Consider the following 24,809-nt stretch of genomic DNA (forward strand, 5'->3'; position numbering starts at 1 on the left):
ATCTAGGTGTTGGTTCTCATCATGGGCGGTCAAAAAGTGGGCAACGTGCTTTACCTGTGAAATAGGCCCCAACACTGCGTGTCCGTACTATATGGCGGCTTGCCTGTTTGTAAATACTCGTGAATTCAGCCATACCGTGTGGCGCTTAAAAGATACATAACTAAAGCGCGGTGGTGGGGCATTCTTCTGCAGTTATTAATTTGTACTCGTGAATGCGGCGTCACCAAATGGAGTTTACGCGAGATTGATCAGGGACTGATTTCCACAGCATAGCATCTTTCATCCTTCCCTTCTCCTGGCTTTTCGGCCCCAGTGTACTTTCGCACCTGCTTGTCAATTGACCTCCAAACATGCACAAACTCACTCTAAATATCCAACAGCCTCGAATATTTACATCTGAGTGAGATTCAAGTCCAGTAGAAAAGGAATTTTCACCGTTTTGACACTTTTCTACTTCTCGGAATAATGTCGATCGCAGCTCCTCGTTCTGCGATAACTGCTGCATTGCACAGGAGCAGACAGCACAGCACGGTGTACAAAACACACAGCAGCACAGTAGTGTGCGCCTCGACCAGGGCATGTTCTTCTATGGTGTCTTTACAAAGATAATACTTTTTCTACCTTTCTCTCAGCTTGTACCTGGTCACGGTAGCGATTGATTTGAGGATTCAAGGGTTGTTCGTTTCGTGTGTGTGTGAGGGTGTGTGTGTGTTTTGTTTCATACAAATTTTTTTTTTTTTTCATTCGTAATATTGACAATGTGGCATTTATATTGTTGTAATGAAATTTGTATATTTTGCAATTAAATAATTTGTATATTATTGCGTATATGTATAAGAAAGAAAAATAAAAGACTGACAAAAAACAAAAAGTGAGTGTGTATGCGTGTGTGTGTGTGTGTATGCGTGTGTGTGTGTGAATGAAAGAAGATCATGAAAAATGCAGTTATAAGACAAGGGTGACAGAATATAAAGGGAAACGCTAGGAAGAGGGGGAAGGAAATGAAAGAAAAGTACACTGTATTAAAAAGTTGAACCCATACTAAATGAAAAAAGGCTTAAAAAATAGCGAGTACACTAAAAGATGGAAGGAAAGAGAGAAGAGAAACTTGCAAGGAAAGCAAGGGAGAGATGGATATGTTTGAAAAGAAAAGAGGAAAGCAATTAAAGAAAAAAAAAACACAATAGGGTAGAATAATACTAAAAGAATGAGAATCAAAACTAGATGAAAGCAAAGATGAATAGGAAGGAAAGAACTATTCACTACAGGTTGAAAAGGAAATAAAGAAAAGGATCCATTAGAACAACACATAAGAAAAAGATGTCATGAGGATAGAGGAAAGACCCTTGTACTGTAGTTAGAGGGGAAAAACAACCCATGACGAAAACAAAGCACAATCAGGCAGAAAGTACAGTTAAATACGAAATTGAGAAAGTTAGACAAGAGGAAAAGCAGAAAGAAATTATTGATAGGAAGGAAGGGGAAATTTAGGAATAGATTCTGCTTTAAAATGAAAGAAGAAAAGACAGAAATAAAAGAGAAAGATATAAGTGGCAGCATACATTCACACATGCACTCAACTGCTATGAAGCTACAACCGATAACGCAAGACTGGGCTGAGGAAAAAGGAATTTTAAAACAAATTTTAGCTTTTCACCGCCACCATAGAAAAAGCCGCTGTGTCGCTACATTCAGACCAACATCGACCCTTAGTGCATGCGTTAAACATTCATAACTGTGCTTGTGTACAGAGCAGCAATTTCAGCGATCGAGACTTTCCAATGATTTTCTGACACTTGTATAACACTTAAAGTGTGAAAACTTAACTTCTCTACGACTTTGGAGACTCAGATGCATGCTTTTTTAGGTTACTGAACAACAAGGAGAGTTTTTGCATGTTTGGAGATCAATTGACAAACAGGTGCGAAAGTACACCAGCACCTGTTTTTCCTTTGTTCTTTCTTTTCTTTCTCCCTATTCTTCTCGGCAATTGTGGACTTTACGGCACTATATTATTGGTGCGAGATTTTACTCTAATCTAGCAGTGCGTGCGAATTCGAGCACCTATCAGGCACCGCGGGTCGACAGCATGTCTTCCGGTACTGTACTGTATGCATGTGTGTGAGATTTTGCATTGGGATGCAGTGTGTATGTGTCAACGTGTGTGTTTGTGTGATGAAAGCACTTACGGTTCGCAACATGGTTGCTCAAACGCCCTTCCCTGCGCCGCGCGGTGTGATCGAGCGCGAGCAGAAACAAATGGGGTGCTGTGCATAATTGGCACACAACGGAACGCAATGAGTGGTAAACTTTCGTCCTTCAATCATGATTTTAAATGAATGAATGCTGCATTATATGCAGGGGATCACTAATTACAAACCTATTGCAGAGGACATAAAATACAGTGTATGTCCACTCGCGGCCTTGGCAAAATTATTCTGTGAAATAGTAATGAAAAACACCTAAAATCTTAACCTGATATGTCAGTCTGTTGGTGTTTATATCGTCTACACAGTTACCGTTTTACTAGCCCGACTAGACGCTGTGCGAAGCTCCAAGCACGCACTTGTGTACAGCTAGCTACCGATATATGGGCAGCCACTACATGGAGTCAGTGGACACACATACACACACAAGCCTGTGGCGAGCTGGAGTGAGCTAGGTCTAGGATGTTCAGAATGGAAATCTATTGTATCGCAGACTACTGCCAACTTTCTCACACTTTGTCTTTGCACCATGATCATGGCAATTTTCAGTGATGCAACATTGTAAATGTAGTATCTATAGCTCAATAATCCTGCAGCGGAGAGCAAAGGCACCCGATATCGCGATGGCACAGTGCTTGAAGTGTCAGCTCCGCAGCAGAAGTGCAGTGAGTGAGGCAGGTTTTTAGTGACCTTATCACTTGTCAAATAACAGCATTCCATACAGCAAGAGAAGCTCAGTGCGTGGTGGTTCATGGGATATCACCTTGGCGTACAGCGAATGAGGTACCGTCTACCGATAATATAGGGCCGTAAAGTGCACAATTGCCTTTTAATATTCTTGGAATGACTTCCTAATGAGTAATAGTAGTAGGGTATCTGGAGCATTTTTGTAACTTTTAAAATTCTATAAAAGGTGGATTATTAACTATTTCATATGAAAGAGAATTATGTCATTTTATATTTCAAATTTCATGGCGAAATAACTATTCTATCTCGAGAAATTTAACTTTCAAATCACTGCAATATTACACCTTTTTCTGATGAGCACGCACGAAAATGTGTCCAAATCATGTTTGCAGACAACGCCGATAAGTAGCATTCGTGTGCGGATCTCTAGCGACCAGTTAATGAGCGTACATCGGTTTGCTTCACAATCGACATGCCTGATGCATTGTGTAGCCTACGCCTATCTGCTATGTAGCATAAAGATCGCGAGAAAGACTGCAACTCGTGCATCGTGAGTGCACTTTTCTATTGAAGTATTAACAAAAATAACAATGACTCTACGTGATCGTTTGTTTGTATTGCTAACTCATACATTGTAGGCCTATTATGATCATTACCAATCCAGTAATAGTACTTTTTCTTCATTGAAACTAATGTGCCAGGTGGTTTACGAGCATAAGTGTTTCCATTACTGTATCCACACATGCACATTGTGAATGCTGGGCAGTCGTAACCTCATAGAACTCGGTGCTGTAGAACTATCACAAGCGAAGCGACAGCTCTGTTTTCAGTGGCACGGGTGCGCACGTACTCGTAAATAGACACACACACACACACAGCGAGCTAGCTGCATGCACACACGATCAAGCTATGCGCCATGTGGCGGCGAATGTGTGTAGATCTAAATATGTATGAGTGTATTTGTGCAGATGTTACTATGGTTGTTGCATACGAAGCCACGCCTGACACGTTCGCTGAGACCAAAAAATTATTGCAAGAGGTGTTTTCAAAGCAATACCCCCACCCCAAGACGTGGAGCTAGCGAAAAACTAACCTTACCATCGGATTCAGCATATCCTAAACTACTCGCATGCCACACGCTGGTTTGAGTATCGAAGCAGACGCTGAGATACAAGGACATATGTGATTCTAACGCTGTTTTCATCAACTTACAGTCGGAAATGTTTACCAGCGCTCTAATAGGAGATGGAGACCAACTTCTTCTTTCATATGATACCAAATTTGTTAAGATTTGTTGGCGACTTGCCATGGGGAAAAGACGATAAAGGCAAAATCCAGCACAAAATTTCATGTCAAAATCGGCACTGCGCGCGTTTCCATTGCGCCCTATGGGAGTTGCGTATTATGAGATAGAGCGCACATTCGTGGTAAGGTTGGCAGCGCACGATCCGACACCCTAATAGTACATTGTAGGCCTAAAAGAAAAGGTAGGTCTAAATTACAGTCCGCCATGCAACAAAACACAGCCCAGCCCCGTTGCCACGCTGTATGTTATGCATTTAGATATTTCTACTGCACACGCACGGTGTCTACGTCTGGTCAGGCCGCCGGGCTAGAGTCCACGATTTCATCGACACAGAGTCTGACGTTTCTAACGTTAGCTAGATCATCACTTCTGTCTTCTACTAGGGTGTCGGATCGTGCCCTTCCTACCTTCGGACCATTTTGCGCCCTATCTCACAACATGCAACTCCCATAGGACGCTGTGTAAAACGCGAGGTGTGCCGATTTTGGCAAGCGATTTTGAGCCGGATTTTGCCTTTATTGCATTTTCCACAGTCGATGCCAACATCAAATCCTCACAAATTTGGTATCATATATGAAAGAAGAAGTTTGTCTCCACATTGTATTAGAGCGCTGGTACATGAATCCTTCTATAAATTGGTGTAAATGTCGTTAGAAACACGTTTATCCCCATATCTCAGCGTCTGCTTCGGTACTTGCACCAGCGTGTAGCCTGTGAGTAGTTTTTAGTAGTGTGGTTAGTTTTTCGCTAGCTCCACGTCTTCGACTGTGGATTTTGCCTTGAAAGCACCCATTGCAATAATTTTTCGGCTGCAGCGAACGCTTTAGGCGTGGCTTCGTATGCAAGGATCCATGGTAACTTTCGCGTATTGGGGCTCATGCATATTTAAATTCAACACGCAACGCAGCCACATGGCGTTCGCGGCGCGAAGCTGGATTGCGTGTGTGCATGCTGTGTGTATTATGTTGGATGGGTGTGTGTGTGTGTGTACCGTACTTATACATACGGTCCGCCGCGTCTGTTGCTCGCTGCACACCCAGCAAGCTAGCTAGGGAATCGCAGCAGCTGCAGGCATGCATGGCAGCTCTAACAATTAGGCCGCCAGGGCCAGCCCTGTCGTGATGTTAGTAACGACGTCTTTTTTTGTCGAGCACGCTCGAAAATGTGACCAAATCATTACCCCGGAAAGTTACATTCGCGTGTGGAACTCAAACGATCGGATAATGAGCGTACAGCGGTTAGAAAATACGCGTAACAAGCGCAGAAGCAACTCCCCCACAATGTCGTCACACCGCATGTGGTGATTGTGTATGTATGTGTGTGTGTGTGTGTGTGCGTATACAACATGCTCGCTACCCTTACATACCACACACGACGCAGTTGTTTACATTGCAGATCCACGCACGCAACCCCATCACTGCGATAAAGCTAGCGCGAAAGCATGCATGTGCGCTGCAGAGCGAGGATGCCATATGCACCAGCCGACCGTGCCCATGCCTTTACCACAGCGCGCGCAGTGTTGCCACCGGCAGCTAGCTTCGCCACCGCGCGCCAGTATCAGTACATTTATGTAGGCAGCTAGCTTGCATGCACGGCACATGCACAGGAAGCATACTAAGTATAATCGCCCAGCAGCCACTCGCGTGAAAGTGATGCCAAATTACCACCATCCATAAAAGCATTATTTTATCATAAAAGAGCCTACAGGCTAAAGCAATCTTTTGAAAATATCCTTGATTAGAATTTAGTAACAAATATTGGTATTCGCAAGTAATAGGTCTACTCGATCGTACTCACAGTGTCCTGTTCAATCGTGTCTTCCACGTGTAGGCCTTAGGAAGGAATTGGCTGATCATTTACAGCTGTGGCACTACGTACAACTTGTATGTTTGCATGGTTAACTCATGTGATAACTGCCACATCGGCTGTCTGAGAAAAGCGAGAGTCAATGTTATCTATAGTGTTTTGTTTGTGACTGTGGTTGTTTGTATGTATATTATAAGCTAGTCTACACGAAGGCACATGGCATTTAGCATTATCCTTTTGTAAATTGTGGAATTGGTGTGTATCAAACATTGTGTGTTGATTGCTGTCGACCGGGGTAGCGCAGTTTGCAACACAAGCGGCATCGGTGAGCTGAAGATATTCGCCTTATAAGACAACATTTTCTGCATCATAAGCTATGAAATGCATCAAACAGTCACCGATTGGAATCATTTAGGTCTAATCGACCCATGTAAGTATTCCTAGTAGTTTTTGTTGAAAAATTAAAGAAATATAGCGCCAGAATGGCACCCGTTTTGTACAAGATTTAGATCTTAAAGTGCGGCAGCTGTCACAGTTATAACGTTAGATGCTCTCTCGCGCTATCTAATATTATCTAGACGGTTCTATGTAATGGTAATGTTCTAAGTAGGGCGTCAGTAGCGCGATGCGCTTTGTCATCCCCTTCAAAATTCACGCAAAAGTCGCGAGTTCACAAGTCATCTTTGACCTAGGTCTGTATGCATATTTACAGAACATAAAACTCCTTCAAAACATTTTTTACAATAAGAGAAATCTATCATATTATCTTCGATACTAAATTATATCACGAAAGACCCATTTTGGTTGCAAAAGCGCTAGCATTTTCAAATAAACTTACAACTACCAGATATGCGTTCAGTGCGTGTTGGGCAATGGGCAAACGTAGGGCGCGCAACTTTGGCTTAAACTCACCTTTCAGGGATTTTCGCGGGTTTATCCTGGGATTAAATCCCCATAAATTTGGTATCATATGAAAGCTTGTGGTGGTCTCATTCTTCTCGTCCTACGCCGAGTTCAGATATCAAGACGTACTGCTACCTAAATTCAGATTTAAGCCTAAACATCGCTATAACTCGGCTGTTCCGTCCGACTGTGAAACTGGCCATGCTGGTGTAGGAGGATTCAATGGTGCTGAATCCAAAAAGAGCATTGGTTTTTCGGGATAAACCCGCGAAATAGTGATTAAGATACCCTTGTCAGCATAGTAACAGCATCAGCGAACTAAGCGAGGCGGGGCCTACAAGTCTTAAGACACGTAGTTACACACCATGACTCATGGTTACGGTGCGCACTTACACGAAGCCCCAGTAACAGTCGAGTCGGTTTTGCATGCATAGGTACGATGTTCAGCCTCCGCACAGCATAGCGCACCGCCAATATGTAATGTGAGTATCGGTACATGTGCGCGTCTCCATGTAATCGCACATATTATGCACCACTACTGTGTGCGCTTTTACTCTGCCGCGCTGTTAGACCTACGTTTGTGATACGTTTGTATGTATGATGGGTCATCGGTCTCGTAAACCCGTGTACAAATCGGTCTGTAGCCGGGAATATGTTCCGCGGTGACTACACTGTACGACTAGCTTCACGGAATCCTTTCTCATGGACATGGAAGAGAACCGTGAGTGTAAAAATTTATGAGTAAAAATTCCTCCGGACCAAGAAATTTCTCTGTATACGACCTCGGTTGCTCACTTTCCGCATTGTATTTTCCCAGCTAACCGTATGAAGTGCAGTACGGTAGTAGCGCGATAGCGCGGTACCATGCATGTATTGCTGACATAATCACAGAGAAAACCAGTGCGTGCGAGTGCAAGTACAAGTGCGTGGGGGATCGAAGCGGGCCTCGCACAGCTAGCTGGGTAGGTGTGTGCTAGCTGACATGGATGCGCGCTTAGTAGGGTGTCTGGAGTATTTTTCTAACTTTTGAAATTCTTTCAAAAGCCAATTATGAACAATTTCATATGAAAGAGAATTATGTTATTAAGACATATTTCAAATTTCATGACGAAATGATGTTCCTATCTCGAGAAATTAAGCTTTGAAATTACGCCAATATCAGAACTTTTTCTCGCTGAGAACGAGCAAAACATGGCACAAATCATGTTCGCAAATAGCGCTAAGAAGCTGCTTGAGCGTGCGGATCTCGAGCGAGAGGTTAATGAGCGCACAGTGGTTAGCTAAAACGCGTAACAGCGCAGAAGCCACTCTCCCTAATTGTGTTGTCATACCCGTGTGCGCTAGCGTGCTGCATGCGTTCGTACGTGCTCGCTATGGTACATGGTCGTATCGCAGGCTGCGTAGCTAGTTCTAGCCCGCGCCCCACCGGAAAATGCAGGGAGCTGGGCGGCGGAGAACATCGCGATTTGTCAGCGGCACGGCGGCCAGGGCAGCGGGCATGGCGAACATGGTTCGAAGAAAACGTAGCCAACTGTCGAGAGCAGGTGCAAGCAGCTCGTGTGAAATGTACAAGCTGTACTAGTACAACCTCTACAGGCTTGGAAATAATGCCACATTACCACTATTCGTACGTGCATGAATGACCAAATACGAGTCTTCCAAAATCTTTTGCATGCCCTTTTTGTCGATCGGGTATTCATACATTTGCAGATATGAGTACCGCTACTAATACAGTACATACGTTGGCAAGAGAACAATCACAATCGACTTCTCCGTGCCAGTCTAGACTTGACCATCGCGTGTGCATTTTCGAAAAATAAATAAGCAACGATAAGAACATTACCAATCCACATAATACCGTATACTAGTAAATAGAACTTTAGTAGAGTCTAGAGCTAGATGTTCTCCGCTTTCTCTGTGATTTGTGAGCGTGACTGTATCCAAATGTACAAAGTGCTATGTGTGATGTGTGCTAAATAGCTATCGCAAGCGACAGCTCAGTTTCCAGCAGCTGCTCACTGATCGGCCACATACACACACATACACAGGTAGCTTGCTTGTAGCGCTGCATGTACGCACGCAATCAACACACACCGCAGCAGAGGCCATGTGGCTGCAGACGCGATGCGTATTGAATTTACATAATGAGTACCTTCGCGCGAAGTTACTATGGATTCTTGCATACGAAGCCACGCCTAAAACGTTCGCTGTGACCAAAAAATTATTGCAAGGGGTATCTTCAAGGCAATATCCCCACACCTAGGCGTGGAGCTAGCGAAAAACTAGCAGCACCATCGGATTCAGCATATCCTCAACTACTAGCATGTCTCACAGCGATACAAATACCGAAGCAGACGCTGAGATATGGGGATAGATGTGCTTCTATCGATTTTTACATCAATTTATCGTCGGATTCATGTACCGCCGTTCTGATAAGATATGGAGAAAAACTTCCTCTTGCATATGATACCAAATTTGTCAGGATTTGTTAATGGCATGGTCTGGGGATTTGGCAATAAAGGCGAAATTTGGCTAAAAAATGCTTGGTCAAAACAGCATAGGCGCGCGGCTCCATTGCGTTCTATGGGACTTGCGTTTTATTATACAAATGATGCACAGGATAGAGTGCGTTAGTGGAGATGTAGCGCACTCGAGGGTATTTACAATTGTGAAACATGCACGAGGTGAAGCCGAGTGCATGTTGCACTACATTGTAAATACCCGAGAGTGAGCTGCATCTCCACTAACGCCACGAAATAATCCTGTGCATCATTTGTTTTATAAAATAGGTCGAAAATTCGAAAACTAACAGCATTTTTCACGTACCTTTGTGGGTCAAGATGTCCGAAGATGTTCGTCCCTAACATTTACGCACGTCGCACTCGGAAATCCCGCACATACAAGTATGATGGGGGGGGGTTGGGTTTCCGGACACTTAAGTTCCCGCATGAAAACTTACTTATTTTACATAGAATATGCACCCTTTACCTTAAAGACTTGATATAGACTCCTCATATAGGCCTACTAGACAACATACTCTGAAAACGGCGTGAGAATTGACCTGCTAAATCGTTGGATTTGCCCTTCAAAGTGACTCCATGTACGCATCCGGTCCCACAACGCTTGGTCTACTGTACGTATAAGAGTACAGTACTGTCTACGTACGCCACACATGTTATGCACAAGGGAAGAAAGGCTGGCCGGCCGGCAGCCCGAACTAGAAGTTGTTTACAGGATTGACAGCGCGTATGCATACAATTCAAACTCAAAGGAGCCGCCGCACGCACAGACGATCGGCAATAGGATTTAACACGCAGTGCAATGGGACTAAAATAACCAAAGCACACGTGACTCATTTCAGCGCTTCCTATTGGCTACATTCTTGAACCTATTTTATAAAAGATAGAGAGCGTTTTGGTCGAGGGTTAGCAGTGTGCGATCAGACACCCTACGCTTAGCCTTAGAAACACGCGCGCTTTGAATCTGATAAACGCAGTGAATAGCACCGCCCACTGGAGTGCGCTTGACAGTGAATTTTCATTACGCTCGCGACCCACTTTTTCGCCAAGGTTTTAACAGCGTGAGGATGAAAAATATCCTGTTTTATTTGCTCATAACTTCACCATTATTCATGATTATGGTGAGAAATTTTGCACATGTATTATGTTAACTATGGACATTATGGATACCCTATGTATGTTTTAGTGTGAAATGACTTGTATTTCTCCAGTTGCAAAAATCTACCAGACACCCTATTCTAAGGCTTATTTTTCAACATAGATTTCTACAATGAAATTAAGTAAGAAATCATTTAAAGCGGGAGAAATTAAATCTCAAGCGGGAGAACAGGAGATTCTGCAAAAGGCAGTGTATACAACCACACGCGTGTGTCTTTACCATCCAGCCACACGAGTGTGGTTGTAGCCATGGCCCGAGTCGCTGGATACAGCCACACTCGTTTGTATTTGTACATGTACATAGGGATACACACACGGTACGGAGAAGATGATCGCCGTGCATGCATGTCAAACACGTAAACGCCACACAATCAGTTTGCTCACAAAGTGATGAAAGTAACCTCATTTTCATACCTTTTAATATTGTTATTTTACTAATGACTTTATATTTTTCGCTCCATTCTCATCGTGTTTGCTTGATATAATGGGTTTAGAATTAATAGCAAAGTTACAACTGCCGCTAAATTGGGGGACTTTGGATTGACATCGCTAAACTGCTGGTGTTGTGCAAGCGATCGCTCAGCGCAGCTGCAACCTAGCCAGCGCAGTTGCTTGTGCCGCCCGCCCGCCCCAGCAGGGACCCGTGTGCTGGCTGCCTGTGTACGCTGGATCGTGGATGCGCATTTTGCGAGTACCCGAACGAAGGCGAAGTCTCAATATAATGACACGATGTATCAAAATCAATTGTAACTTTAAATTCACCTCATCAAATCAAGAAAATGAGAATAAAGTTAAAAATGAAAAAGTAAATTTGTCTAACAGTTAGATGGTGTGATTAAATGGGATTAATCTAGGAGGCAGGTTCATGTTCATCGCTTTGCGGTGAGCCAGTGCATGATCGCGTGTTGATGCGGCCGGCCACACACACCTTCCCGCTACGCAATAGCTTCTTCGTGTGTAATACACACGAATGTGGCTGTATCCAGCAACTTACAACCACACTCGTGTGGCTGGATGGTAAAGACACACGCGTGTGGTTGTATACACTGCTCTAGTGTATACAACCACACGCGTGTGTCTTTACCATCCAGCCACTCGAATGTGGTTGTAGCCATGGCCCAAGTCGCTGGATACAGCCACACTCGTTTGTAATGTAAACTTACATGTACATAGGGATACACACACGGTACGGAGAAGATGATCGCCGTGCGTGCATGTCAAACACGTAAACGCCACACAATCACTGAGTTTGCTCACAAAGTGATGAAAGTAACCTCATTTTCATACCTTTTAATATTGTTATTTTACTAATGACTTTATATTTTTCGCTCCAATCTCATCGACATCGTGTTTGCTTGATATAATGGGCTTAGAATTAATAGCAAAGTGAAAAAATGGGCTTTCGGCGGGAGATCTCCCGTCGAAAGTGGGAGAGTTGGAGTCTCTGGACCTTATTAGGCCTACTGTACTGGACTCCAGGCCAGTGCAACACAACACCGGCCGACAGCTCGCCTTTGCATGCTGCTCATAAACAGCATTGCAATCTCCAGTTTGTTGCTTACCTTTCGCACTCCCTTGTACGGGTAAAAGTACAGCTCGCGACCAACGTTGAAACATATCTTGTCATTGCAGACACCAGTCTCATTAATACTAGTGAATGACACTTTTACAGGATGGCAGCACTGGACACTGTACGGTTGTCTTGTCGGTCGAGAGTACTCCGACAAAGTCATAAGTTTATACGTCCCTTCCCGAGTTGTGAATTGTGTTTTCACCTCGTCTTTTCCTCCTCCTTCAGAAGTCGCCATGTTGTTTGGAGTTCAACATAGCCCGGATGTCGTGGGTGCGTGCAGCGTACAGAGCGTAAACAACTAGCGCTACGCTATGCCGCTGATCTGATACGAGAGCTAGTAGTGAGGGCATGCATGCAGCTGGCCCATTGCATTGAGCTTCTCGCTCGAGCAAGCGATGTGCTGATGTACCGACCTTCTCGCCCAGCTCACAGTACGGCCAGCGCCAATGCACTCATTTCCCCTGTACGAAAATGATGTGTGCATGCGTATTATGCTGTACAGAGCGAACCCCGACTGCTGGCAACATCCGTACCTCACCGTGTACGATGTACTTAAGTGTAAACGAAAAGAAGAGAAACGCCCTCTTCCCACACATTTTAAAGAGCAAACAATTTGAAATATTAAAAAAAAAAAAAATCGCAGTTACAGGGCAGCGATGTTTATCAAATATATTCATAAGCCTTCTCATTTGCCATCACTTGACGCAGATGGCAGTAAGTGACAGAAAAAAATTCATAGTTAAAAGAAACCTGTACTGACATTTTCTACTTGTCTGATAATTCTAATCTACATTTTTTGACGCCTACAACTGGAAAGAGAGGATTCTACAACCCAGGATAAGCCTGTAATGATTTTTTGAAAAAAATGAAAACGAGCAAGCCAAGGAACGATCCACACAATTTGGCATACGTCACAGGTGCCAACCTCCAACTTTAGCAAAACGAACTACACATGTCAATTTACTGATGAAATCTCACACGAAGTACTGCAAAAACTGTTATTTAGTAAAATTGCAATATGGAGCTGAAATAAACTATGTTAAACAATATTCATTAATTTTTAAAAGGAATCTATTCAAAAGCTTTTTATTTAGATCAAATTTGTGGGGAATATTCCAGATATGCAAAATGAAATTGGCATCATGTCCGAACGTGCTGCCCATAGAAAACTGTGTGTAAGTAACGTTGCACTAACTAGTATGCATTGATGATGAGCGATAATGGTTCGACATCACAGTTCAAACTATCTAACGAAGATGAGGACTGAGTGATTCTTAAAATCTAAATCCAAAAAATAGTCAACGGCAATCACGGTTTACGCCTAGTTAGAAGAAAACGGCACTCAGTAGAGACGCTAGACTAGAACTAGGACTAACGTTAGGACTAGTGAGCAGTCAAGGACCGAGAAGATTCTACTCGCCCGCCCGTCGACAGCTGTACGTGCACAGCGCTATATAATAGGCACAGTGTACTAGTAAACGGTTTAGTATGCAATACTTACCCTTGCTGCCAGAACTTGAAGAAAGTCCAGACGAAAGTCCAGACTCCAAGGTCTAGCGTTGCCGCTAGATCTAGGCCCTTGTGCTGCAGGCCCTGTTGTTTCTGTGCTGAATTTTGCAGGTAAGGTATCTGCTTTATGGATTTTCAATGTTTTTGTAGTCGAGATAAATCTCATTGTGGTCGTATTAACACCAAGGACTAACTTAGATCTAGTTTTAGTACGAGCCATGGCCCATACCTCGGAAGAGTGGCCTGACCACGTAGAAACAAACAGTGCCGCCGCTTCGCGATCCAAGCGCTGGTGTAGGCATAGTGCTAGAGTACTTCCGTATCCATGTAGATATCTCAAAATTCACTTAACCAAATTGCACCAAAATCACAAGAAATATTTTATGACTCATGTCCACTTGCTCACGCTAATTGGAACCAAATAGCAAGTCGGGAAGCGTAAGTGAAGTTGTCGACTTTCCTGTCGTCGCTAAAAACAATCTGCTCTGTAGAGACTGTACGACTAAACAAGAGTTATCGCGGCGTAGTAGCCCTACTTGCCTGCGCACGCACAGACTGAAGTTAGCCATGTAATATCATGAGACAAATCTTTCAAGTAATCGGGAGCAAAGAATCAATTTAAAAATTATTTGAGTTAAGTTGAATGAAAAATATAGTTCGTAAATCACACAAATTGCCAAAATCATGACATTTTTTAGTTTAGTTCCCGCGCAAATTCCCCGTTCGCACAGGACTAGTCGGCTAACTTCAGTTCTAGATTGTGCATGTCGCGTTTACCAAGATCTCTCGCGAAGAGTGAGTTTTTTTTTAGTGACAACTTGAAAATCGGCGTCAATATTGATACTTCTCGATTACCGATTTCGTTCAAACATAATACATTATTTTGAAATATGCTTTGACGTATATCCTGTAATTTTGGTGCGATTTGGTTCAGCGAAATTTGAGACAGCTGCATGGATAGGACAGTACACAAGTGCCGCCTGCTAGCTAAATTGGGCCTAAGCGTCGTCTGCTACTCGGCACGATTTAACGCACGCGTATGCGAGGGCTTGTAATCAGTGATATATTTGGCACCTGTGACATCACGACATCCGGGCTCGTCAGCTCATTAGCATAATTCTCGCCCAAAAATTTCCATTTTCAAAATGAAATTACGGACTAAATCGTTATGAAATTTTGAATCTGTTTGCACCGCTGGGTGTTTTAGAATTAAAAGAACAACATATAAAAAAATAAAAAACCGGTACAATGCCCTTTTAAAGCTCCCACGGAGATAAGCAGGCCCTATATGATCCTGTTCTTCCCCCCCCCCCCCAAACAAAAAGATTGGTTAAAATATCACTCTAGTTTTCTGAATTTTCGACCTGTAGAACATAAACGTCAATCAGGAAAAAAAAAAAGTGATGTGCATATTTAGGTCTGTAGCCTAGAGACACGTCCAGTTGTGAAATAAAGTTTACAAGGTATTACTTCACAAAATGCGTATGGTCAATGTCACAGCGCACACCTTGCTTTATGATTTAGAGGGGGCATAGTCATCAGCGAAGAGGACTTACAGGTTTCGTATGAATTTGCAGAAAATAACGTAATCGTCTATCAAGGTAATTGTTATGATTCAGGAAAAGGAGATGCCACAATCCATGAAAAATTTACCGTTTCGAGTAGAATAATTATACAGTGCGTAAAAAAAAAAAAAAAGGTAATCCCACTTTGGAGGGCTACTTTTTCGTGATGGTCAGCTATGGAGAGCACAATGTTAGTTGTTAGGAAAGACGAACTCTTCCTCTTTCCATTGTACCTAACTATGTTGACAAATGTCATATGCATGACTGAGCCGTATCCGGGCACTTACCCCCAGGGCAACTATACCCTCCGGATAACTATCACAAGGACAATCACCCCAGCTCTATTCCCCCTAGGGCAACTTCCCTCCCCCGGAAAACTACTAGTACCCTCCTGGGGCAATTACCCTCCAGGGCAATTACCCCCTAGGGCAACTACCCTCTTAGCGCAATCACCTCCAGGGCAATTTCCCCAGGACAACTACTCACCGGGTAACTTACCCACCGGGTAACTACCCCACGGATAACTAGACCACCCGGATAACTACCACCCAGATACCCCCCCCCCAAAAAAACCCTAGATCACTACCCCCCCCCCCCCCCGATATCTACCCCCTGGATAACAACCACCCGGATAACTACCACCCAGATAACTACCACTCGGATAACTACCCCCTGGACAACTACCACCCGGATAACTACCACCCGGATAACTACCACCCGGAAAAATCCCCTGGATAACTACCCCCCTCCCATAACTACCGACCGGAAAACTACCACCTGGATAACTACCTCCCAGATAACTATACTCCGTGGTAACCACCCGAAAAACCTCCCCCTGGGGCCTGTCTATATAAAGACTTGTGACAGAAATCAATCACAAGTTTCTTGTGAGCTGCAATGCAAGTTGCGATTGATTTGGGGACTTGTGATTGATTTGAAGGCTTTATAAAGACGGGGCCCAGGATCTCTAACTACCCCCTGGATAACTACCCCACCCCCACCCCCGGATAACTATAGGCCCTACCACCCGGAAAACTACCCCCTGGATAACTACTTCCCTGATAACTACTCCTCGGATAACCAGCCCCCCCCCCCCCCCCCCCCCGATAACTACCCCACCCTCCCCCTCGGAAAAATATCCCCTGGATAAATAGGGCCTATACTCCCAGGATAAATACTGTTACAACGGGTTACAAATAAACTGAATTAATAACAGCGGGTTGAATTGACTTACGTGTTAGCTTATCCACTGCAGGTCTCCAACTGCCGAAAGTGCATCTTCTCCGCGCACATCCATGGCCATGGATGACGCGCTGTGCGCTGCCTGGCAACGCAGTATGATGCGCGTTGCCAGGATGAGGGATATCCACTACTCTCTAAAAAAAATCGAGTGAAAATTTTCACTCTAAAAAGAGTGAATACAAAAAAGAGTGAATTTCGAGTGAAAATGGAGTGAATTTTGAGTGAAAATGCTCATTTTCACTCATTTTGGAGTGACGTCAGGGATCACTCCAAAATCTTCGAGTGATCCCTGACGTCACTCCAATTGTTTAAAGATCACGCAAAATCTACAAGGTGTTCAGAGAGTTATGCCCACAATCATGCCCCTCTTGACAAAGGTGCATAAAAGAGTACCTGGCAGTGCTAGGGAACTTATAGTACTAGATGGCAGGGCCCTCTGGAAGAGCAGTTGTAACTGAAGAAACTACCCTGGGTATTTAAAATAACACCATTATCACCTTCATTCTTCCCGAATACCTCAACTTTAATGCACACTAGTTATGTTCGTATGTTTTATAGGGAAATATCGAAGCAGGCGGAGTCGTGCTGATAACATTCAAACCCTAGACATCGTTCTCTACAACGTTTACTTTCACCGTTCTCTTCCAGAATGGGACAAATTTATTCAGAGTGCTTCCATATCCTGGGAAGACCGCATGACATCATGGCTCCCGCGCAACAACGTCCGCGTGCTGTTTTACGAGGACCTCAAGTCGGACCTCCGCAACCAGATCATTCAGCTGCTCCGCTTCCTCGACTTCCCCGTCGACCACGATCGCCTGGACTGCATGGAGGCCCATCCGGAGGGTGACTTCCATCGCAAGGCCAAGTACCTCGGTGGTAACGACCCGACAACCTTCGACCCATTCTCGGACAGACATAGGGAAATCATCGATGACCACGTGAAACGGGCTTCTGATGCTCTGCGAAAATATGGCTTCATCGACCATGACCTTTCCTATGCGGGGTTAGAGAGGTGACCTTCGACCTCGTGACCCTCTGGATGGACAATCACAACTCGCTTCCATGGACTTTTTTTTCGGGTACTAGTGCAAGCCCTTGGAATGCGATTTGGCTGCGTCCACCAGTCGGAACTGAGTCGCGTACAGTTTAGAAATCGTCGACGCCGCCCTGACGAGAGCTTGCCTGAGTTAGCAGGAGACTTAGAGCGTCTCGTTATGCAGGCATATCCGGACGCAGGCACCGCAATTCACGAGTCGCTAGCTCTCGATCAGTTTATCGACGCCATCAGCGATGAGGATATGCGTTTGCGACTTCGTCAACATCGTTGCGCTACGCTTCACGAGGCTTTGCAGCTCGCTCTCGAACTGGAGTCGTTTTCCCTAGCTAGCAGAGAAAGACAGAGGGATGTCAGGACAAGGGAGGTGAAAGTTGACAATGACATTGGGGGATTGATGGACACGCTGGTTGAGAGACTCGAGAAAGCTATCAGACGTGGAAGTGGTGGTAGAGAGAAGACCACACAAAAGGGAAAAGGGCAATGCTACAACTGCGGCGAAGTGGGACACTTTATCAGGGATTGCCCTGAAATGACGTGTGCCGTCTGCAAACAACGAGGCCATCTAGCAAAGGATTGCACGTTAACTTCTGCTTCCCGGGAGAAGCAGGGAAACGACCAGTAGTCGCCCTCACGGAGCAGAGGACGACTAGGAACTTTGAGAATGCTCCAAATCACGTTATGATCAGGTCACTGGGAGGAGAGCCGGGAGGGCTTGTCGTGAGTGGTGAAGTTGAAGGAGAGGCGTGTAGGTTCCTCGTCGATACTGGGTCAGGGGTGACCCTAATCAGACCGGATGTCTGGGGAAGAATCGAGAGGAAGACACGAATGCAACTTACTGCAGATGCACGACGAATTGTCACAGTGACTGGTGAGAAGGCGGATGTTAGAGGTACCGCGTGGGTGCGCATTCGCATGGGCCATGACGTGGTGGAGCATCGTGTTATCGTTGCTGATATTGTCGACGAGGGCATCATTGGCATTGACTTTCTTTCTACGCAAGATTGCATGATCGATATGGCATCTCGAACACTCAAGATGGGTATAAATGAAATTCCACTTCTTCGAGAGGCGTCGGGCGCTAGCAGTATGAAATGCTCGAGAATTGTAGCATCTTTGGCTGAGGTACCAGAAAGAAATGAAATAAATAATGTACCAGTTGACGTATCAACGAAGTGTGACATGAGAGTAGATGTCAACGAATCTCACCAAGGGGTAGATCATCAAGTGGGGATAATGTCAGGTGAGACATTGGGTAATTTGGGATCGAGATGCGTTGCTGCACCTGTAGAGTCAGATGCTTGCACTCTTTCTCGTAGCATGTGTAGTGGAACATGCGAAAGTGTCGAATGTGTTATCAATCCTTCAAATAGGGAGGGAATGAAGGGAGAGATAGAAGGTGTCGAGGTGAAGCAGATTGAGTTGGAACCGCATTTGAAGCCACCAGCTGGAAGGGGTGGGACGGATCTTTGTATGGAAGAGAAAGATAAAATGCGGAAGTTTCTGCGTAAACGACAGGATCTATTCTCCACAACTCCCAGTGGTACAGGACCGAAGGACATATTGACGCCGAAAAGGATGTATGATGAAACTTTAGAGAAAGGAGAACAGGTGTGGCTGCACAATCCTCGTATGCGCAAAGGATTATTCCCTAAACTCAAGTCGGAGTGGGAGGGACCATTCACAATATTAAAGAGACTGAATGATGTGGTCTACAGAATTCAGATGACCAAACGAAGCAAGCCCAAAGTTGTGCACCGTGATAGGTTGTGGCGGTACAGAGTATACAAGGAATTCTGGCTGGCTGACGAAGAGACGAACTCAGCAACATTGCTTAATAAAGTGCACTCAGACAAGTAATGATGGAAATTAAGATTCTTATAGCTGTTGTTGTTGTTGTTGAGTTTCTTTATTCATATAGTTAGCTGTCAGTTTAGAATGTTTTGGTGTGTGGTGTAATTGCGTTTCAGACACCTTCTGACACCATTGTTTTTCATTAGTCTGTACTAGTATTTTATTCTTTTGGATGAAAGAATTTATAAGAGTAATTCGGATTTCTACCGGACGAGATGCGCGGATCTCGTTTGTCACTCTCAGCATTAGAGCGCTTGAAAATTGGTACCTGCTGAGGATAGGGATACAGCGCAATGTTCGAGGCGTAACGAATGAGATCAGTGTAGTTAAAAAAAGAAAGAAAGAGTTGTAGTTCATTATTGGTTGAATTGAAACGTGTTTGTGTCCAGACAAGGTAATATTTATTTGACGGGACGTCAAATTTGTAAGGAGGGGATAATGTACTCTCTAAAAAAAATCGAGTGAAAATTTTCATTCCAAAAAGAGTGAATACAAAAAAGAGTGAAATTCGAGTGAAATTTGAGTGAATTTTGAGTGAAAATGAGCATTTTCACTCATTTTGGAGTGACGTCAGGGATCACTCCAAAATCTTCGAGTATATATATATGTGTGTGTGTAAAGTGGCGTACGGTGGGTCGAAACATGACGTAATTTTGACGATCTGTATGCTTGTGCGTGTGTGCGTGAGCAATAATGGGACTACAATACATTACGGAATGTGATACATTCAACAACGCAGTCATTGAGGAACATTGTAGGTTTTCCTTATATGGATTATGGAATGACGGTGTGAAACGATCGACAAATTATATACTGTCAGCAACATAAGGTGAATGGCATAACAATAAAATGCGAGCGAGCGAAGCGAGCGAGCTTGAAATTTTGATATTCTACAGTTCCAAAACTGGGGTTTGTAGCTATATCTTTCACTTTGGAAATTAATGGGGCGGCGCATCGGGCGCAACTGCTGGCAATTAGGGCGGACTCACACTGTGCGATTTTTACTGCGATTTACCCTTTGCGATGTCGCACGACGAGAAATCGCACAGTGTGAGGATGTCTGAGATACGACAACCGGCGATTTGGGGATATCGCAGGGATCGCAGCCCCATCGCAGAACTTTGAACATGTTCAAAATTCTGCGACAATCGCTTGCGACGATGATCGAAAACTTTCAGTGAAGCAAGGTGGTAGAAGAAGTACTAATCAAGATTTGGCTGGATGTGCTTCCTTTATTCCACAATTGCTTACTGATCTATCTCAACATGATGACGAAGATGAGATGGGGAGTGAGTTTTACAACAACTTAGAGTGCAATCGTGAGTAATTCTACCATGAATATGGGCTTCTCGCGTCCATTGCAGCCGTTTTGTCCATACGTAGTCCCATGTATAGAGTTTGAACGAGGGCAGATTAAACAGTCTGTGGGTTGGTTAAAATTTTGTTTGCGTACCGCCGGACCGGTACTGTATGCATAGCCTTGGACTAACTTATGTAAAAATTATACTAAGCCTAGGCCCTACTGAGTATGCTATAAACTAGACCCATATCTAGCTAGGCCTAAATACGTGTGTGGGCCTAGAAGTGGTTCTAGGCCTAGTCTGCGCCCTAGATCTATGTACATACGTGTTCCAGTCGAATTTTATAAATTAAATCGACATACACGTTGTATAAACTACTAGGACTAGGCCCCTGGTCTGGACAGGCCCTAGATCTAAGTCTAGACCATAATGGCTTAGTATTGCACTGCTACTGGATCGACTGACGTGGACGTGAACACTAACAGTATAAACAGTAAACACATTTACGTTAGGGCCTAACGTTAGACGTGGTTTCTGTCTAACGACATAACGTTGAAAAAGAGTACCGTAACCAACAGTTAGAGATCTAGTCTAGTCTAGAGGCTTCAAATGTGAAACATTCTTCCTGCCCTGCACACACGACCATACTAACACACAGTTACAAAACGTTGGTGGAGTACAGTTAATTCTGAGTACCGGTAGACCTCTATACCGACGGAACCGGAACAGAAAAAGAAACAGATCCAGATATTTTTTACACGTTGATAGGAAAGGATATTGATAATTGAAAGTCTAGCCCATCAAGATGTAACTGCAAGTGATATTATTAGTGATAAGATCTCTAGAAATCTACATTTTCTTATTAAAGTCTTATATAGATTAGTCTGTCTAGACCCTAAGCACTAGATCTAACAGTTAATTAGTCTAGCACTAGCAGTCGTAGCATGCACTAACGTTAGCACTACTCGCAGTCAGCAGGCTTCTTCTTAGTTTTAGACCCGTTCTACAACATTAAACGATAGTAATGTTAGTCCCTTACGCTGATCTAACGTAAGGGTACTAACGTTAGATGGGTCTACATTTTTTTTTTTTTTTGCCAAAATGTGCTCATGGATTTCAAAATCATACGGTAGGCCTACTCTGGTTAAGCTAGTGATGGCTACAGAAATACAGTGTCGATTATTACTTAGGCCTAGGCACCTACTGGATCTAGATTGTCAGTAGCTGTGCTAGCCTTTCCTGCCCTTGGCTGTGGTCTAACGCTAGAACCGTAGGCTTAGACCTATTTTGTATTAAACGTTAGAGGAATTAGAACTCTAACACCCGTTGGAGTTAGACCTACACTGTAATTGAGATCCATTGCTATAGTTACAAGCAGTATGAATCCAGATCCTAGACAAAAAAATAAACAAACTGTTCCCAAACTTTTTTTTTAGAGTAGACGTAGTGTCTAGTCTCATGAAAATTACCTAACTAAGCCAGGAGTATAGCACTCTAAATTTTTAACAATAAGGCCTAAGTGGAGCTGAGCTGGAGATTTGTACAGAAATTGTAGTCTAGAAACACACACACACACACATAACAAATGCAATGCATTGAAGTGACCCTCTCTACATGTAGGTTACTAGGTGATTAACATTTTATCCATGTTTGTCCGAGTTTTTATGTGATGATCGATCATGCACTCCAAACTGAAAGTTGTTACTGTATGAGGCTGTAACATGTTCATGCTGAGGTCTGCAGACTAGTGCTACAAAGTATTTGATTATCCGGCAGTGCGTCATTTGTTAATCTGTGTCGATAATAAACACAGCCTTGTCGTTGCTGCCTCAGCAAGTCACAAACGTGCTGTGCACAGCACTTGGTAAGGCTATATAGTATACAGTACAGTACCGGTGTACATGTCATACTCTCTGTTAACTTTAATTGCCCTTTGATTTCATAACAAAGTATATCAAAATTAACTCTCAGTCTGAAATCATCAAAGACCCTGCCCCAATCTGTAGGGTGTACAAACTGTACTTGCAGTTTGATTGCAGAATGTAAAACATCATTCAAGGGCAATCATGAATTATCCAAAATTGCAGACTGTAGGAAACAATGCTGTGTGCGTCATGTGTTACACATGTATGTATATTGACATACTTGTACTAAACGTACACTATATGTAATGCATAGTGTAATTTAGTTAAGCTTTCGAGCCCTTAGACCTTAGTAAATGACTGAAATAATTATGATTATGATATATGAATTTATGAAGCACTTATGTACAGGCCTGTCCAATGATCAACAATGGTGAATAATTGAATAAATTTGTTTATCACTATATGTGTTTGTTAACTCTAGATTCATTCCCAAATGTTGTCCTTTTTACCCAAATGATAAATTTAGAGTCTACTGTAATTATCATAAATGCCTGAAAATAGTTGTCCCTTTGTGTCACCCTAAACAGGTCTGAATAAAAATGAAATCTCTAAGGAATTCATACTGGAGGCTTGTCTCAATGTTGAAAAGGAAGAGCAGAAAAGGAGCAGCTGGCAACTGGTTGTCCTGCAGAAGTACATGAATCCCTCTCTTACCTGCAATTTCTGAGGACAAACATGCCATGAGGATACCTAACCAATTTTGGAGACTGAGGTACAGTATATATGTTAGAAGATAAAATAAACACTTTTTCACACTTTCCAAAAAGTTTATGTGACTGCATGTGTGAATACATCAGTTTCTTTTTCTTTTTATGGTGGCTTGACAATTAAAAAAAACACATTAAGTTGAGAGCAAGAAAGATATTATTTCAAAAAGTGTAATTTAATTGTCTTTTACAGTATTTTGAAGAAAATGAAAATTTCATTCATGCTACCCTAAAAGTGATGAATAGTTTATTCATAGAACTTCAAATACAGTCATTGTAAGCAATTTCTAGAAATAAATGAAAACATCATTTCTTTGAAAGAATGAATCCATTGTAAGACATAGGGGGAATGCATCCCTCTTCATCATTCTAATTCAATACAATATGTAATCATGTTTGTGTGTTTTTTTCTTTTTCTTTTTCTCCTATTTACTAGGAATTACAAGATGATAAAGACTCTACCAGCAAGGCGTCAAAGGCTGAAATGCTACACATAAGGAGCAGGAGAAGGAGAAGCAGGACCTGTCAAAGCAAAACCTAAGAAGATAAGGAGGAGTCAAGAAGCAAAGGAAACCAAAATTTTATCAGCAGTAGGTACCCTGCTGATGCACTAATGGAAAATGTTTGCTTTACCTCTAAAATAGAGAGAGAAAGAAAAACAAAAACATGCTTGTTGTTGTTTTTTTCTCTCTCTCTACAGACAAGTGCAACATATATATGTATTTGGGGTGTACCTGAAAATCCCAAATTTGATTTACATACTTCAAAGAACATTGTTGAGTAGACTTTATTCAAAGAATTATCATCCAGGGATACTTCTTTTTGTCAGGGCGTTCAGATCTATGATCACTGTCGAAAGGATTATTCAGGCGTAAGTTCTCTAAGTATAAAATAAAAACATGCCACATTGTTCTTTTACTTTTTCAAGAAAATAAAATTCCACAGTCAATTCCATGGTCGAGGAACTTCATAAAAACTCAACTCGATAACTCAACTGTGGTTGTCAGTTGCTAATGTGTGTAGTTCAAGTGCTGTAAACACTGTAAGCAAATGGGCGGAAAGTTGGAGGCATCCTAAACTACAAACATTTGCTTCACAGGGAACCTTATGCATTTTTGTAACAATTAATATTTCCCCTATTTTCTCCCTTTTGCTCTCTTTTTTGTGTTTGTTTAGCCCTTGTCATGTAGTTCACCTCAACACTTACACCTGTAACTGCAAGATCGGTGTGGGATGACATTGCTGTCTCTCTGGGACTTACTGGAAACAAAATCTGACTTTTCAAAGCAGGAAAGTGGTAGCTACTACAGCAGGCAGTCGTGAAGGTGGAACTTGAAGAAACTGACATATTGACTTGTTTCCTTCATTTATGTTGGACCAGTGCAAGTTTCCATGAACTTTACATGCATTTGATGTTAACTTACAATGGTTTGATTTCTGTTTTCCCACCAACTACAAACACAGCTACTCTCGAAAAACTCAAATTTACG

At 43.1% G+C, this 24,809-nt stretch overlaps 1 protein-coding gene and 1 long non-coding RNA gene across 2 annotated transcripts in view; one reads left to right on the plus strand and one right to left on the minus strand.

Moving 5' to 3' along the window:
* LOC139712663 (WD repeat-containing protein 20-like) overlaps window positions 1–12,693 on the minus strand; it is a 53,490-nt gene extending 40,797 nt beyond the window's left edge. The window contains exon 1 of the mRNA XM_071624469.1: window positions 12,149–12,693. Coding sequence (XP_071480570.1) covers window positions 12,149–12,394 — 246 coding nt within the window. The 5' untranslated portion in view covers window positions 12,395–12,693. The remainder of the gene's footprint in view (window positions 1–12,148) is intronic.
* A 10,417-nt stretch (window positions 12,694–23,110) lies between these two features.
* LOC139712660 (uncharacterized) lies at window positions 23,111–24,572 on the plus strand. Its single transcript, XR_011709579.1, has 3 exons — window positions 23,111–23,324; window positions 23,756–23,909; window positions 24,496–24,572. It is a non-coding gene; the product is annotated as an uncharacterized lncRNA (long non-coding RNA).
* Window positions 24,573–24,809: the final 237 nt, after the last annotated feature.

Source organism: Diadema antillarum, unplaced genomic scaffold (assembly GCF_040938485.1).
Source record: "Diadema antillarum isolate AM-2024a unplaced genomic scaffold, OU_Dant_1.0 seq00001837_RagTag, whole genome shotgun sequence".
Classification (NCBI taxonomy): domain Eukaryota; kingdom Metazoa; phylum Echinodermata; class Echinoidea; order Diadematoida; family Diadematidae; genus Diadema; species Diadema antillarum.